The 17,364-nt window shown below is 41.7% G+C and overlaps 1 protein-coding gene across 1 annotated transcript in view; it reads left to right on the top strand.

Annotated features, from left to right (window-relative positions):
- The window catches only part of LOC137326922 (transmembrane gamma-carboxyglutamic acid protein 1-like), a 29,792-nt gene that overhangs the window by 4,338 nt on the left and 8,090 nt on the right, over positions 1-17,364 (top strand). Inside the window, exons 2-3 of the mRNA XM_067992305.1 lie at positions 5,707-5,752; positions 12,032-12,192. Coding sequence (XP_067848406.1) covers positions 5,743-5,752; positions 12,032-12,192 — 171 coding nt within the window. The 5' untranslated portion in view covers positions 5,707-5,742. The remainder of the gene's footprint in view (positions 1-5,706; positions 5,753-12,031; positions 12,193-17,364) is intronic.

Here is a 17,364-nt window from a genome sequence, read left to right as displayed (position 1 = left end):
CGCCAGACATCACTCAGTAACAATCCAGAACTATAGGCTATAAATTGAGCCATGTAGCTCCCCTTTTTGTCGGCGCTACACGGCCTCCTAAGGACCCAAAATGGCGTCCAGAATGTACACTTGACGTGCGCCAGAGGCCATCTTGGTCAAGGCTTTTGCACACGTGCAGATAATGAACACTGGCAGCATGTAAAGTGAGGAGAATATGTGTTAGATCAGTATGCAATGCTGATTTTAAAGGGATAGATATGATTTTAGAACTCAACGCACTGTCTTAACCTCGCACAGCTGAACAGGTCGTAAACAGCATGGAGGAGCCCCCTCCCACCAGCGCTATTTAAAGCGATCATGCAGGATTTCCAGGTTAGTTGCTGGATTATTGCTTCTGGCTGCTAATGCAGCTGTTTTGCCTCCTTCAGTTTCCTGCAGTACCTGTTTTTGGAGGTCTCTCACTTTTCTGCAAACGGCAGTTGATGCTAGCTCAATTGTTAATTTAAATCAGAGATTGATAGATTTTTGTTAACCCAAGGTGTTAAAGGATATGCGGCTAAGGCGGATATGTGGAGTCAGGTCACAGATCAGCCATGATCTCATTGAATGGCAGAACAGGCTCGAGGGGCTAAATGGCCTACTCCAGTTCCTATCTTCCCATGCTGCTATAATAAAGTTTCAGTACTCTGTCAGCTAGCCAGCCCACTCCCTGTAGACAACAACAAGGGCATTGGCAGGTGTAGGATAGGAATGCTGTCATCCTGAGAGGACAGCAGGTTCATGTTCCACGGAGCCACTGCCACTTACAGCCTCCTGTTATGCGCCACCTTCTCCTGCAAGAAAACGAGACTTGTGTTGGTGAGTGTCCTGTCGGATGTTTGGGTGATGCGCCTGTCATGGTTGAATAGCTGCTAGTATGTGTGACCTGTGGGTTGTGGGTGTGTGGCTTGCAACAGTGGTAATGAGAGGAAGCATCTGGTTGAAAGAGTTTGTTGGTTGGGGGTGAAGTATGTGGAGCAGTGGACACAGCTAGCGGTGCAGTTGGTAGGAGATGACAGTTGACCTCACTCACCTTGACCGCTTGTGTCAAAGCATTGAACTTCTTCCTGCACTGCATCCATGTTCGTGGTGTAATGCACCTGGCATTGACTTCATCCCCTACTGCCTCTTGATCGTCTGTCTGGAGGGCCTCTAGCCCCTATGGATAAAGGATGCCCCTCCTTCTGTCCACGAATTTCATGTGCTGCCTGCACTGCAACCCCCACGGATTCGGGGGTTATCGAATTTAATCCCCTATGACTCTGAGAAGGGTGTGTGGTTTTTTTTTGTCCTCTTGTTGCATCCTAGGCAGATATGTGGAGTCAGGGTCACAGATCAGCCACAAAGGCAGTTATCATGCCACCATTAAAATTGACCAACTGCCACAATATTTCTGCAGCTGTTGATCTGCTCAATCACTCCCTCACCTCTGCTTTTGATTCCTCTGTCCCAAGCAAAACCTGTACTTTTTTTTTCCAGCCGGATCTTTCCCCCTGGTATGGCCCCAATCTTCACTCCCTCATGTCCAAGGGGCACAGCCTTGAACATATCTGCCGCGTAACTGGCAGATATGTTCCATCGCCAGATCTAGCTGAACCACTTCAAGCACTCCCTGGCCTTGCTCTCCTCTACCAAAACCGCTCACTATTCCTGACTTCATTTCTCCATTTCAAACCATCTCCTTAAACTCCTCTCTCCTGCCCCCATGCCCTCACCTCCAACAGTGCAAAAAGCTCATGGACTTCTTTGTCACTAAGATTGAGACTATCTGTTCAGCTTCTTCTGTGCTTTTCCCCCCTGCCCGAGCCCTGAACCCGTTTATTTCTCTAGCTTCTCTCATGTCTTCCCTCATGCCCTCTGAGCTCAACAGTGAGGCCCATCTCCTATTCTCTTGATCCCATTCCCACTAAACTGCTGATCACCCAACTTCCCTTCCTGGCCTCCATGCCAGCTGACATTGGAAATGGTTCCCTCTCGTCCAGTATTGTCCACCCTCCATTTCAGAACTGCAGTCAGTATTCTCCCCTCATAAAAACCCACCGTCGACCCCTCTGCCCTTGCAAACTACCACCCCATCTCCAACCTCCCTTTCCTCTCCAAAGTCCTTGAACGTGTTGTTGCCTCCCAAATCCGTGCCTGTCTTTCTCACAACTCCATGTTTCAATCAGTCTCCCTGAAACGGCTTGCCTACTGACCTACATTGGCTTTCAGTCCTCCAGTGCCGCCAGTTTAAAATTCCCATCCTCCTGTTCAAATCCCTTCACGGCGCACCCTGCCCTATCTCTGTAACGTCTTCCAGCCCTCCAAGAACTCTGCGTTCCAACTCTGACCTCTTGTGCATCCCCCACTCCCTTCACCCCACCATTGGCGGCTGTGCCTTCCCTCCCTAAATCCTTCCTTATCTTTACTTCTCCTATCTCCTTTGAGACCCTCCTTAAAACCTACCTCTTTGATCAAGCTTTTAGTTACTCCTTCTTTGGATCGGTGTCAATATTTGTCTGATTCTGCTTATGTGAAACACCTACAAAGGTGAGGAGTTGTTGTTGTGGCCAAGTGCCACACAATGCAGTGCGGCACAGGAAAGAGGGGCTGCTAGTGTTTAGATTTTTTTAATGTATTGATGCCAGTAGTTTGTCATTCTTTGTCACCTCCTCTTCAGTCAGACTCCACTGACTATTAAGCTGATAGTCATGATGTGGAGATGCCGGTGATGGACTGGGGTTGACAATTGTAAACAATTTTACAACACCAAGTTATAGTCCAGCAATTTTATTTTAAATTCACAAGCTTTCGGAGGCTACCTCCTTCCTCAGGTGAACGATGCGCATCGTTCCGCATCGTTCACCTGAGGAAGGAGGTAGCCTCCGAAAGCTTGTGAATTTAAAATAAAATTGCTGGACTATAACTTGGTGTTGTAAAATTGTTTACAATTATTAAGCTGATGGTCTTGAGTGCTTCAATTTGAAACCATACCTGTTTCTAAAATATGACAAGTTCTTCAAAACACAAATGAAAGCATGTAACAAAAAGATTTGAGTACATAAAAGCAGTTAATATTGGATGCAAAAGGTGCAGATCTTTAAAAATTAAACTATTTATATTGAAATAACAGTAAGTTCAGAGGCTGAAAGACAGGGTACTCTTTGATTTAGTTTCTTTCTAGCTGCGTGGTTAGTTATTCATTGGTTCAATTTTATGTACAATTTATTGTGAACTAACATTTTGCACCAACCAAAGATTAGACTGAGGATAAAACATCCTCCAATCTGGTTTATCAATGCACTTTAGCCCACTTTGGATGTTTGAGGTCATCAGATGACTTTTTTTTGGAAGTTGCCAAACTGGGAACTACCTGGTCTTTTGCTATTAGTAAACACTGAAGTGCCCTCTCCAGAAGCACTTGTAAAATATGCACCAAAGTTATTTACTTTATCTGTGTTCCTTCAGAGAAATTAGCATGCTGGTAACTGGCACATTTCAACTATGTCTATGAAGAATCTATTTACAAATGATAAATTATTTGATTTGGGGGAACTGGATGCTGCAGAAGGTTATTGCATTGTCATTTCATGACTTCGAGCTGGTGAATTCAGTCTGAATGGCCTTAACCCAATTCCTAGTGGAATTAGGGTTCATGCTATCAAACTGCTCCTGTGTAGTGAACTGTGTATTCTGTTTTTTGAATGTTAGGGCTGGCTAGATGAACTGAATTGATCTTTTCCAGCCCTATACATGCCTATGTTCCTATAACTGCAGTGAGGGAGTGCTGCTTTGTAAGAAGTCTTTTGAACAAGATGTTAAAACGAAATGTTATGGTGGATGTAAAAGATCCTGAGGCACTGTCAAAGAAGAGCAGGGAGCTTGCCCGGTGGGAGTCTGGCCAACATCTTTCCCTCAACCAACATTACAGAAAACAGATTAATTGATAATTCATCTAATTTGCAGTTTGTGGGATCTTGCTGTATGCAAATTGGCTGCCGGTTTGCCAACTTAACAACAGTGACTATACTTGAAGTAATTCATTACTTGTGACATGCAATTATGTTGTCTTGAGGTGCTGTATACTTTAGGCCCAGCTTCCACTGCAGACTTGGGAGTGCTTGATGCTGACACTAGGTGCCCGCAGTAGGAAAGTGTTTCATTTCCAAGTGCCAACAACTCTTGCCTTGATTCAGCCAAAATATCTGTAGCAACAAAATCTCTTCCCTTCCACTACACCCCCACCTTTGAATTTAGGCCATATTGAAAATCGTGTGTGTGTGTGTTCGCGCTCTAGAATGACACTTGAATAATTTAAAAACGTGATGGTATTTACACTAAGTTTAACACACTGTTTCCAGTTTGCACATTTTTCTCCTTATGTAATGATAGAAAATATTGATGTATCCAGTAAAATGCCACCTGGGAAGTGTTTCTTTGAAATGAATGTCTGTCAATTTCATCGAGCAGGTGCTTAAAAGTCCTAATGCAAAATTTCTTTAACTATGTTCTTTAAAAGCATGCCTTAATTAGCAACTCTGACAGTCGAATCATTAATTTTGTGATTTTTTTTTTACTATGGTGTCTTCCAGTTACAGATTAGTCAGACGTGTAACACTTTATTGAGGCTGACATTTTGAATTTGGGCACAACCTGCTGCTGTGGAATCCTGTCCAACTGCAATCTTAACTCCATTCTTCAGTTAGCATGTCAACCTGACTTGCAGTCATTCAGTGGATCTTGGGGGAGGTATGGCCAGGTGGACTAGACTGACTTTAAGAAGGAGGAAAAAAGTTTTTTAAAAAATTAAATGCAAGAATTCTCTCAAGTGAGGATAAAGTACCTTTTTTAAAAAAAAAAGTAAAGGCAAACTTAGCAGTAGCATTCTCAAACTAAGGTGATTGCTCTGTGCCTTATTATGTATGATTCAAGTTCTCTTCCTTGAGTTTTAAAATGACCTTTCCAGCTCTTTTCAAAATTAACTTTTTTGAATCATGTCACTGGGGAAAGGAAACTGCCTACCACAAGGAAAAATTCCTTTGGATGGCATGTTTGGTCTGTTAGTCCTTTTAGGATATACAAAATGTATAGTTTTTAAAAGTTAGATAAATATTACATTTTATAATGTCACTGCACAATATATTGTGCCGTACTTTCAGGAGAATACATTGGGGTTATCTGTATGATTGATCACATGCTTGAAGCCCTCAGTTGTTTCTCTTATGTTTTTTTTAAGCTCATAGGTACGGAAAATGTATTCCAGATCTTGTATACCAGAACAACTTGCCTTTAATGTAGCAAAATGTCCCAAAGCACTTCACAGCTGCAGATCAGACCTCAGTAGGTAGGGCCTAGGGGAGGTGGCCAAGGGAGCTGCCGGAGAGCATTACTAAGTGATTTTAGGGAGGAAATTCCAGATGACTCTGCTAGTGATGAAGAGGGGAATATGTAGTAGGACAGCAGTGATGGCATGGATGATAGTTTCAGCATCAGTGGGGTGAGGGAGGGGCAAAGAAGGGCAATGTCAGTTTGCAGTACTTTGATCACTATCCATTTCTATGGTAAAGGTAGAAACTACTCCGATATTAGTGTTGTACCAGTCCGTGCTCATTTTGGAGTGGTTAATTCCAAATATTGTAGTAGAGTTTTATTTACATACAAGTACAGCTATATTTACGTTTTTTTTTCTGCTTTCAGACTTTCTGAATTTTTTGTTCTGATTCAAAAAAAGCCATGCAGAGCGGTAAGTATTCTTTTACTGCATTAAATTTCTTCTGAATTCTTAGTGTTGTGTCAAACATTTTTTTTAAATCCCAAATTGTAATTCAGTTAACATAATAGCAACTTTCCAGTTTCATCTGGTAAATAAACACATTTTCTTGGTTCTGTGTACAGTGCAGTTCTGTTGGTACCAGAATTAATAAGTGAACTGTATTTTAATTCCTGCTTAACATGTTCTCTTTACTTCTGTATATACATTTATGCTTAGCAGTTGAATATCCTTTTCTTTTCCCCCCACCACAATATTGAAGGATTGACTGAGTAAAAAAGCTATGTTATGGTCAGCCTCAAAATGAAACAGAAATCCTCCTGTTTTATGGCTGTTTTATTTTTTGAATTTATTGTAATTGACTTAATTTGAATCATGCAAGCAATTTGTTGTGATTATTACGGCTTCATCTCTGTTATGACCTGGATCTGAGTCGTTTTCTTCAGCAATAAATAAATTACACTATTTACACTTGCTTGACAATTCTTTAGAGATTGGAAAGAACATTTTTTAATCCATGCCAAAATGATTTTTCCTGATGAGTAGAATTTTATAATGTGTAGAGTTGGGAGAGATTATGGAGCAACACAAGAAGTACTGCCTGTATATTGCAAACTCTTTGTGATTGTGGTAAGAAAAAGCAAAGTCTTGAGAGTTTTTTTTGTTCGAAGTGTCCTCATTCTACCAGAGTAAAATAATAAGACAAGCTAGAATTTGACTTTTTTCAAAAATCCTTTTTCTTGCTGACAAGAGACCCTAAAAGCCAATCCCTCAGAACCAGGCTGTTGGCTGGTTTGCAGTCACGATCCCATGTTTCCCCATTTAAGTCACTGAAGTGTGTTGCAGAAAAGTGGACCTAAATCAAGGCTTTCCATGCAGTAAAAAAAAAATGACATTTCCTAAAACCTCAAACAAGTCTTCAGATTATATTTTACTTTTATAGGATGGGAGAGTAATCTGAACAAAAAGTACTCCACCTAGGCTTTCTTTCCGCTTACATAAATCGAGATGTGTAAAGCAGTAGTAGCACCCTTTAGCGTATTTAATTGATTATATAAATGGTTACTTCACTAGGGAAGAGCAAAATGCCCTCCCTAAAAGTGATAAACCAATTAGAATTAATGATTTCAGAGCCCCTAGAGAATAAAAGGTTTCAAAACAAATAAATCCTCAAGGACGGATCTTTATCTCCAAGACAGTCATTTCAAGGAAGTTGGATTGAAAATAGGAACAGGCTAATGTGTCTATATTCAAAATAGACGTGAGATAATAGCAATAACTTGCGTTTATATAGTGCCTTTAACATTTTTTTAAAAATCCAAAGGTGGGTTTTGATTTTTTTAATAAGTGGAAAGAAAGGTATGGAGGGTTTGGACCAAGGCAGCCAAAGGCTATGCCACTAATGGGGGGGGGGGGGGGGGTACATGGGCAGGGACAGCAAAGGGGAAGAAACAAGCAAATCTTTAAGCTGTTTTTCCTATGAGATAGGAGCTATGTAAATGTAAGTTTTTATTTTGGGCAATCAAAGGTAAAATAAGAAGCTAACTTTTCAATATTTCAGTATTTGCAGTGCGGGTTTACGTTTTACTCATTTTACTTGGAGTGTGCCCTGTGAACCGTTTATACCATTGTTCTGTTAAATGGTGTTTGGAGATTGTCTTCCCTTTGGGTACTTGTATTTCAATTCACAGTCACAGTGGGCTTTATGTTTAAATATAAATACTGTTCTTTTTTTTAAAAAAAAGGAGTTGAACAATGCTGGTCAAGAGTATTTGTAAATTGTGAAGTTGGGATTGTGTAATCTGCCCTTATCTCCAAGAAGGCTTTTTTCTAATTGGATTTTAATATTGCATCCTGATGTGACTTCTTGAAATGGCCCTAGGTTGGTGACCAGGCAATTTATGATGGTTTCATTTTAGCTCTTTATTCCTTTTGTAACTATATCAGTCTCAATAGTTCCTTGTGAAGGCTTCATGTGAGTCCTCTATTCCCCGTCTCGTTACTATAGGAACAGGAGTAGGCCATTTAGCCTGTTCCACCATTCAGTGAGATCATGGCTGATCTGTGACCTAACTCCATATACCCGCCTTAGCCCCATATCCCTTAATACCTTTTTAGTTAACAAAAACCGATCAATCTCAGATTTAAAATTAACAGTTGAGACTGCAGCAACTGCCGTTTGCGGAAGAGAGTTCCAAACTTCTCCCACCCTTTGTGCATAGAAGTGTTTCCTAACTTCACTCCTGAAAGTCCTGGCTCTAATTTTAGGCGATTTTTTTTTTTTTTTTTCCTCCTAGTCCTAGACTCCCCAACCAAGAGAAATACTTTCTGTCTATCTACCCTATCAGTTCCCCTTAATATGTTGAAAGCTTGGGTCAAATCACCCATTAATCTTCTACATTCCAGGGAATACATCCCTAGTTTGTGTAATCTCTCCTCGTAATTTAATCCTTGGAGTCCAGGTATCATTCTAGTAAATCTACGCTGCACTCCGAGGCCAATATATCCTTCCTAAGGTGCGGAGCCCAAAATTGAACACTGTGCTCCGTGTGGTCTAACCAGGGCTTTGTATAGCTGTAGCGTGACTTCTACCCCCTTGTATTCCAGTCCTCTCGATATGAAGGCCAGCATTCCATTAGCCTTTTTGATTATTTTCTGTACCTGTCCATGATGTTTTAATGATCGATGAACATGGACCCCTAAGTCTCTTTTTGGACCTCCACTGTTTCGAGCTTTTCACCTTCTAGAAAGTACTCTGATCTATCCTTTTTAGGTCCAAAGTGGATGACCTCTCACTTGTCTACATTGAAATCCATTTGCCACAGTTTTGCCCATTTACTTAATCTATTTATATCGCTCTGTAATTTTATGCTTCCATCTGCACTGCTTACAATGCTACCTGCTTTTCTTTGTGTCATCGGCAAACTTGGATATGTGGCTCTCTATCCCGTCATCTAAGTCGTTAATAAATACAGTGAATAGTTGAGGCCCCAAAACAGATCCCCGTGGGACATCACTCGTCACATCCTGCCAATTTGAGTACCTGCCCATTATCCATACTCTCTGTCTCCTGCCGCTCAGCCAATTTCCTAACCAGGTCAATAATTTTCCCTCCATTTAATGAGCTTCAGCTTTAGCTAACCGTTTCTTATGAGGCACTTTATCGAATGCCTTCTGTAAGTCCATATAAACAATATCCATAGACATTCCCCTGTCCACTACTTTAGTCACCTCTTCAAAAAAAACTCAATCAGGTTCGTAAGGCATGACCTACCCTTTACAAATCCATGCTGGCATTCTCTGATCAGCTGAAAATTTTCAAGGTGTTCAATCACTCTATCCTTGAATTATAGACTCTAGTAATTTCCTGACGTAGACTAACTGGTCTATAATTCCCTGGTTTCCCTCTCTCGCCTTTCTTAAATAGCGGAGTCCTGGCTCTAATTTTATGAATGAAGAGAAGTTTGGAAGATTATAGTTAGGTCTTCTGCAATGTTCTCTGCTGCTTCCTTTAAAATGCTGGGTTGGAAACCATCTGGCCCTGGGGGATTTGTCACTCTTTTTAGTGCCATTATTTTCTTCATTTAATGTTAATTAATTATGGTGAGTCCCATCCCTGGTTCAAAATTAGTTTCCTTGGGGCGTCCGACATGCTATCCTTTGCGTCTACTGTAAATACTGACGCAAAGTAATTATTTAACGTGTGCCATTTCCTTATTTTCATTTACAATGTCACCATTATCGATTTTTAGTGGGCCCACATTGTTCTTGACCACCCATTTTTTCCTGATATAATTGTAAAAAGATTTTGTGTTGATTTTGATATCTCTTGCAAGTTTCTTTTCATACTCCCTTTTTGTAGCCCTTATTATGTTTTGTCACCCTTTGCTGTTCTTTGTATCTCACCCAGTTGCCAAAATCTGTGCTATTTTTTGTATGCTTTTTCTTTTTCTTTTAGTTTTATGTTGTCCCTTACATCTTTTGTCGTCCATGGCTGTTTTATTTGGCAAGTAGAGCTGTTGCTCCTTATGAGTATAAACTGGTTCTGTATCACATTAAATTCTTTTTTGAATATCTCCTACTGATCATCTGTTGTTTTACCCGTTAACAGATTTGCCCAAATTGTTTTTAAAAAATTTTTACAATTATATAGCCTAAAGTGGAGACTGGTTACATCACAACAGAAAGTTGTCTCCTTTTATGCAAAGCTCAACATTCCTGAGCATCTAACTACGCCACAGCGAACTGTTGTACTTGAGTCATTTGACTCCTTCCCCTTCCATGCCCACACCCAGTGTATTCTTAAAAGTTTGTAATTTCCTTTCTTATCCGTTGACCTATCTTCTAGCTGCTATCTCTAATCTCCTAGCAATCTGAAACTGCATCATTAAGTATTGACATTGTTAGAGGATGGGTAAATGTATGTGTTCTTACTTTATAATTTACTCCTCAAATAAACAGGGTTCACAACAATGGGCCGTAATTTGCTATAGCAGGGCAGCTAATGGCATCTGCCCTTAGTTAGACTTGCCCTTGCATGTTTAGGTTTTTAAATTTTTTGCATGGCAAGTTGTTGAAAGTGTGAGCTCATAATAGCGCAGTGAGGGAAACAGGGCATCTGAGACCTGAGGGAAACAGGGCATTTAGGACCTGAGTGAACAGGGTGAGCAACTGTGTATCCCCACAACCAATGAGATTGAAGGATGGTGAAATAAACAGCACAAGGACTGAGAAGGAAGTGGAAATTAGAGTAGGTGAATTCAATGTCAAATCAATTACAGAAATAAAGAGGAAAAGAAAGATTGGATTAAGAGAAAAAAAGAGACAAAGGAAAAGTTTTTTTTTAAAAAACATAGAAAAGTTAAATTTTACTTTTTTTAAATCTTCAACAACAATTAAAACCTGAAGGAACAAGATTCCACACTTGTAATGATTAATTATCAGTGCCAGAAGTTTGATTGGAAGTAATTAACACTTATCATGCTTGAAATGACTTGACTTACCTTTTTGTGGCGAGTTTAGTTCGTATCTTCTGCGCAAATACAGCAACTTTATGCCATTCAATGCATTTCAACGATGAGGTAGACAGTGAGGTGCCGTTTTCACAAAGCTAACAGCAGAGCGGTGCAACTTGGACAGCAGCTTTTGGACATCCGCGTTTAACTGCACATCTGCCCCTTGCCTGAAGTTGCAGGATCGTTTGCGCATAAATAACAGCGAACGCCACTGGCCTCACCATTATTTTGACAGCAAATTCTGGCCTGTTGTTTATAGAGAGTTAATTATGCAGCTGTGTTGTTTATCGAGCTACAGTGGGAAAGGGAAATACAGTCTTATTTTCCAGAAGCCAGTCAAAAAACACTCATTGAACTGTTTCATTTTACCTGGCCAGAATTCTTACAAACTTTTTTCCAAAATCTTTTGCCAGAAATGTGCATTCTCCCCCCACCTCAACACCACTTCCCCTTGCAAAGGGATAGCCACTGACTAAAAGTGAGCATTGCCATGGGATGTCTGCTAATATATTTTGTAGGATTAGGGTTGTTCGTCGCACAGAAATGATCAGTTGTCTAGCGAGATATCCTGGTCTGTGGCTTTTACATCTGGTACAGCGAGGTGCTGGCAAAGAGTGAACCAGACCAGCTTCTTCAGAGGCTTGGGGTCCCTTTACTTGGGCCATGAAAAGTGTCTTTTACTCCAAGCCATTCTGAACTATGCTGGTCAAAAAAATCTCCGTCTGAATTAAATGTTGGATCTAACTTAGTAGCAACTTCCACTGAAACTGAGTCAGTCCCAGTCAATCATTAATGTTAAATGAGCCACAAGCATCTCTGTTCCAAAACTTGGAGTTGCAGTAACAAACAGCAATTTTAAATGTGCACAAGTCATGAATAAACCAGATTTGGGCAGTCATGGCAAGGAGTTGATGTAAACTTGAAAATTACATTAGTGTAATGAATTTGATTTGGAGTAATATACCAGTTTTGAACTATGTGCATGGATTTGGAACAAGTAAACTGTGGATATAAATGAATCACATGAGCAACTCTTAGAAGTTTTAAAAGTTGTAAGAGAAATCATATTAAAATTTAGGATAACTTCTAACATTTCTGTTTTTGATGGGGAATAATTCTATGAATTTGTGCTTCATTTTAACATTTGTTAAATGCAAAAGTAACTTTTTTTAAAAAAAAGTTAGTCCTTAGTGTAGTAAATTTCACCAGCTGTAAATGTTAATGTTTTCTTTTATAGTGTTCCTGACAAAAGGTGAGGCCAATTCTGTTCTGAAAAGATATCGGAGAACAAATACCTTATTGGAAGAGCTGAAGCAGGGCAACATAGAACGCGAATGTCGAGAAGAAACTTGTACTTATGAAGAAGCAAGAGAAGCTTTTGAAAATAATGAAAATACAGTAAGTTGAAATGTACCAGGGGATTTGCTGGGTGACAGGTGGACTAATTTACTGCCTTTGACATCTGGGTTTGAATGTAGCACAGGTTGATTGATGAAAATCTGCGTCCTTTACTAGGTGCAATGAGTTCTTGTCTTCCTATTGAGTGTAGGTGCAAGGCCCAGAACTATCCATAATTCATAATCTGGCAATCTGGGGCCATAATGATGAATGATTTTGGGAAAAGAAAAATAGATGCTAATGCAATTGAGATTGGAATTTAAGTATGTTCTCGCAGTCCTGGGAGTATTTAATACTGGTCTTGGGTTTAAAATCCGAGAAAATATTCCAATTTCCAGTATTGGCATCCCTCCACTTATTGAAGACCGAAATGGCCCAGAAACACACACTTAAAATGTGCCATAGGCTTCTGTTTTAAATGCTAATTACCATCACTCATTTATTCATGAAACTGCTGTATTAAACTTAATTGACTAGTTTACGTAGAAGTAATATGAAATGGATTTCACTTTAGGTTCTTGCCAAGGTCATGCCTACCACGTTACTTTTAAAAACGATTTATTTTCTAAGTGAGTGAGCTCCTTGTTCACAAGTGTAAAATTAGTAGTTTTGCAGTGAGCAGGTCAAATGATCAGTGGCAGTAGTTTGGGCAGGAGTTTTTTACTTCAGCTGCAGTTTGATTTGGTGGGGCCATCAGTAGACTTTTTTACAAGTTTTGTAAAGAATATTTTATAGTAGTGGTTAAGAAATACATTTAGGTTAACCCTGCACGTGGAAATGGAAAATAAAATGAGAGCCATGGTGTACTACGATTATATTTGTTTACAGCCACCAGAGCTCTGGAGTTCAGAGAGGGCTATTACGAGAAGAATTTGCTAATTCAATACGAGAGAGGTTAGTGGCACTGGAGAAAGAGTTCAGCTGCGTAGAGTGTAGTGAGTGTGATTCTAGGATGATGCATAGTTCTTATTGGACTTGGGAAGAGAGACAGATAAGCATGGGAATCACCTGGAGCAGGGTCGTCAAGAGAATGTTAAGGAAGTGATGGTGAAGAAAGGGGCTGATAGAGGAGGTAGTGATTAGATTAAAATAAGGAGAAGTGTTAAAAGGTAAAATGAACAGTTGAGTAACATGAGGAATAATTTGTGTCAATAGGTACTGCATAACTTTTCAAAAGCAAAATATTGCAGATGCTGGAAATCGGAAATAAGAACAGAAAATGCTGGAGAAGCTCAGCAAGTCCGGCAGCATCTATGGAGAAAGAAACAGTTAACGTTTCAGGTCGAAGACCTTTCGTCAGAACTGGAAGATGTTAAGAGTTAACAGTTTTTAAGCAAGTACAGAGCCATGGAAAAGGGGGATGGAGGGGAGGGAAGGTCTGTAATAGAGTAGAGGGCAAAAGTGATTAAATGACAAAAGGGATGATGGTGCAAGGCAAGGAAAGTGGTAATGGGACAGGTTAAGAAACAAAAAGATAGGTCTAGAGGAGTTGTAAATGGCAACAGCAGAACCATTACCAGCACTTGCTGTCCGATAAAATGGAAGCAGTGGTTATGATCTGAAGTTATTGAAATCAGTATTAAGTCCGGAAGGTTGTAAAGTCCCTAAACAAAATATTAGCTGCTGTTCCTTGAGCTTATGTTGAGCTTCATTGGAACAGTGTAAGAGGCCGAGGTCAGAGTGGGAGTGGGACGGGGAATTAAAATGGCAAGCGACCAGCAGGTCAGGGTGACGTTTGCGGACAGAGCAGAGGTGCTCAGCAAAGAGATCACCCAATATAGAGGACACCACGTTTTGAGCAGCGAGTACAGTATACTAAATTGAAAGAAGTATAAGTAAACCGCTGTTTCACCTGGAAGGAGTGTTTGGGGCCCTGGATGGTGGGAAGGGAGGAGGTGAAGGGGCTGGTGTTGCATCGCCTGTGCTTGCACAGAAAGGCGCCGTCGGGAGGAGAACAGGTGTTGGAGAGGCAGCGATCCCTTCGGAATGCTGAAAGGGGAGGGGAGCCGTAGATGTGGTGGGATTGCACTGGAACTAGCAGAAATGGTGGAGGATGATATGTTGGATGTGGAAGCTGGTGGGGCGGAAGGTGATGACAAGGGGGACCCTATCATGGTTCTGGGAGGGAAGGGAAGGGGTGAGAGCAGAAGTGCGGGAAATAGAACGGACACAGTCAAGGGCCCTGTCAACTACAGTGGAGGGGAATCCTCAGTTGAGGAAAAAGGAAGACATATCAGAAGCACTGGTGTGGAAGGTGGCATTGTCAGAACAGATGAGATGGAGAAACTGGGAGAAGGGAGAGTCCTTACAGGAAGCGGGGTGCGAGGAAGTGTAATCAAGGTGGCTGTGGGAGTCGATGGGCTTATAGTAGATATTGGTTGACGGCCTATCCCCAGAAATGGAGATAGAGAAGTTGAGGAAGGGAAGAGTCGGCAATGAACCATGTGAATGCGAGGGAAGGGTGGAAATTGGAAGCAAAGTTGATAAAATGTTCCAGTTGGGGGCAAGAGCTAGAAACTGCACCAATAATCAATGTACCGGAAAAAGAGGTGAGGGAGGGGACCTGAGTAGGACTGGAACAAGGAATGTTCCACCTATCCCACAAAAAGGGAGGCATAGCTGGGTCCCATATGGGTTCCCATAGCGACAGCTTTTATATGGAGGAAGTGAGTGGAGTCAAAGGAGACGTTGTTCAACGTAAGAACAAGTTCACCCAGGCGGAGGAGAGTGGTGGTGGATTGGAACTGGTTGGGCCGCCATTCAAGGAAGAAGCAAAGGGCCTGCAGGCCATCCCGGTGGGGGGGTGGAGGTGTAAAGGGACTGGACTTACACTGCCTTTTTGTGGGATAGGTGGAACGTTCCTTATTCCTGTCCTACTCAGGGCCCCTCCCTCATCTCTTTCCGGTACATTGATGACTGTATCTGTGCCATTTTCTGCTCTCGCCCCGCACTGGAAAATTTCATCAACTTCCAATTTCCATCCAATGTCAACCAATATCTATAAGCCCACAGCTACCTTGACTTCCTCCCACCCCGCTTCCTGTAAGGATATCCCTTCTCCCAGTTTCTCCGCCTCATCTGTTCCGATATTGCCACCTTCTACACCAGTGCTTCCGATATATCTTCCTTTTTCCTCAACTGAGGATTCCCCTCCACTGTTGACAAGGCCTTCGACAGTGTCCGTCCTATTTGCCACACTTCTGCCCTCACCCCTTCCCTTCTCTCCCGGAGCCATGATAGGGTTCCCCTTGTCCTCACCTTCCACTCCACCAGCCTCCACATCCAACGTATCATCCTCCGCCATTTCCGCGGCCTCGAGCGCGATCCAACCACACCTTCCGCTCCCCTTTCAGCATTCCGAAGGGATCGCTCCCTCCCCAACGCCTGCTGTCCTCCCCGCGACACCTTCCTGCGCGAGCACAGGAGATGCAACTCCTGCCCCTTCACTTCCTCTCTTCCCACCGTCCAGGGCCCCAAACGCTCCTTCCAGGTGAAACGGTGGTTTACTTGTACTTTCAGTTTAGTATACTGTATTCACTGCTCACAATGTGGTCCCCTCTACATTGGGTGATCGCTTTCCTGAACCCCTCCGCTCTGATCCACAAGCGTGACTCTGACCTGCCTGTCGCTTGCCATTTTAATTCCCCGTCCCACTCCCTCTCTGACCTCTCTGTCTTCGGCCTCTTACACTGTTCCAATGAAGCTCAACGTAAGCTCGAGGATCAGCACCTCATATTTCGATTAGGCACTTTACAACCTTCTGGACTCAACATTGATTTCAATAACTTCAGATCATAACCACTGCTCCCATTTCTTCGGACAGCAAGTGCTGGTAATTCTGGTAGTTCTGCTGTTGCCATTTACAACTATTCCTGACCTATTTTATTGTTTCTTAACCTGTCCCATAACCACCTTCTCCGCCTTGCACCATCATCCCTTTTGTCATTTAATCACTCGTGCCCTCTACCCTATCACAGACCTTCGCTTTTGTTCTTTCCTCCCCTCCCCTGGCTCTGTACTTGCTTATAAACTTTAACTCTAACATCTTCCAGTTCTGACAAAAAGGTCTTCGACCTGAAACGTTAACTGTTTCTTTTTCCACAGATGCTGCCTCACTTGCTGAGCTTCTCCAGCATTTTCTGTTTTATTTACTGCATAACTTTTCTTGGTCAGCTGAGTGCCTGATGTGCACGGGAAGCCATTGCCATGCTTAAGATTCTCCAAACCAATCTACTGAGCAATTCACATAGTAGTTTCTGTTTCCCTGATATGAAGAGCACACCCTTCTCCATAGGGATATACCTAACTTGCCAACCTGTGCTCAAGTTCTCTGGGCTTGGCAAGAGTTATGCTTTGGGGACCTGTTTTTCTCCTTCCTTTCCCCTCTCCCCAAGTGTGCACAAGGGAAGTGCTGGAGCTTAATCACTTAAAACCATCCAGCTTTTCAGTACTGAGCACTGGTACGCTTCCAACTGTTTGTCCGGTAAGACCACCCCATCTCTTAGGCACTGGCTTGCAGGGTTATCTTGTAGAACAACATAATTTTTTAGTACCGAAGGTGATCATTTGGTCCATCGTGCCTGTGTCAGTTCTTGAGGAGAAATTCATTTAGTACCTTTCCCCTATCCTTTTGAAATTTTTCTTTTCAAAATTTTTACTATTGATTTTGATTCCACTGCCATTTCTGGTAGGGCATTCCTTATATCCTAACAATCTTTCACATTAAAAATTCTCTTAATCCTTCTCTCCATTCTTTTAGTGATTAAATTTATGCTTTTTTTTTCCCTCTTTACCTTATCACACACTTCATAATTTTGATCTGTATTGGATTTTCTCTTAACTGTTTCTGTTCTAATGAAAAGAGCCCCAGTTTCTCCAGTCTTTTTGCAACCAAATAAGAAGGATCACTGCTCTCATGACTGGGCTGATCATCCACAGTACTTTGGAGTACTGTGGGCCTGCCTAGCTCGAATATTAGTTACTAAGTTTGCCATAGGCAGTCAATTCTGTTCCAATCTCTGAATAGCAGGCACATCAGCTTGACCTCCCGAGAGTAGTCTCCCAGATAGACGACCAAGGCCGATAAATGGGAACAAGAAAGAAAAAGAAACTACACAAAGCAAAGAAAGGAGGGAAGGATTCTGGAAGGAGGGAAGGATTTTGCTGAAACAG

This window comes from Heptranchias perlo, chromosome 11 (genome assembly GCF_035084215.1).
Source record: "Heptranchias perlo isolate sHepPer1 chromosome 11, sHepPer1.hap1, whole genome shotgun sequence".
Classification (NCBI taxonomy): Eukaryota; Metazoa; Chordata; class Chondrichthyes; order Hexanchiformes; family Hexanchidae; genus Heptranchias; species Heptranchias perlo.
This window is presented reverse-complemented; position numbering and strand designations above follow the sequence as displayed.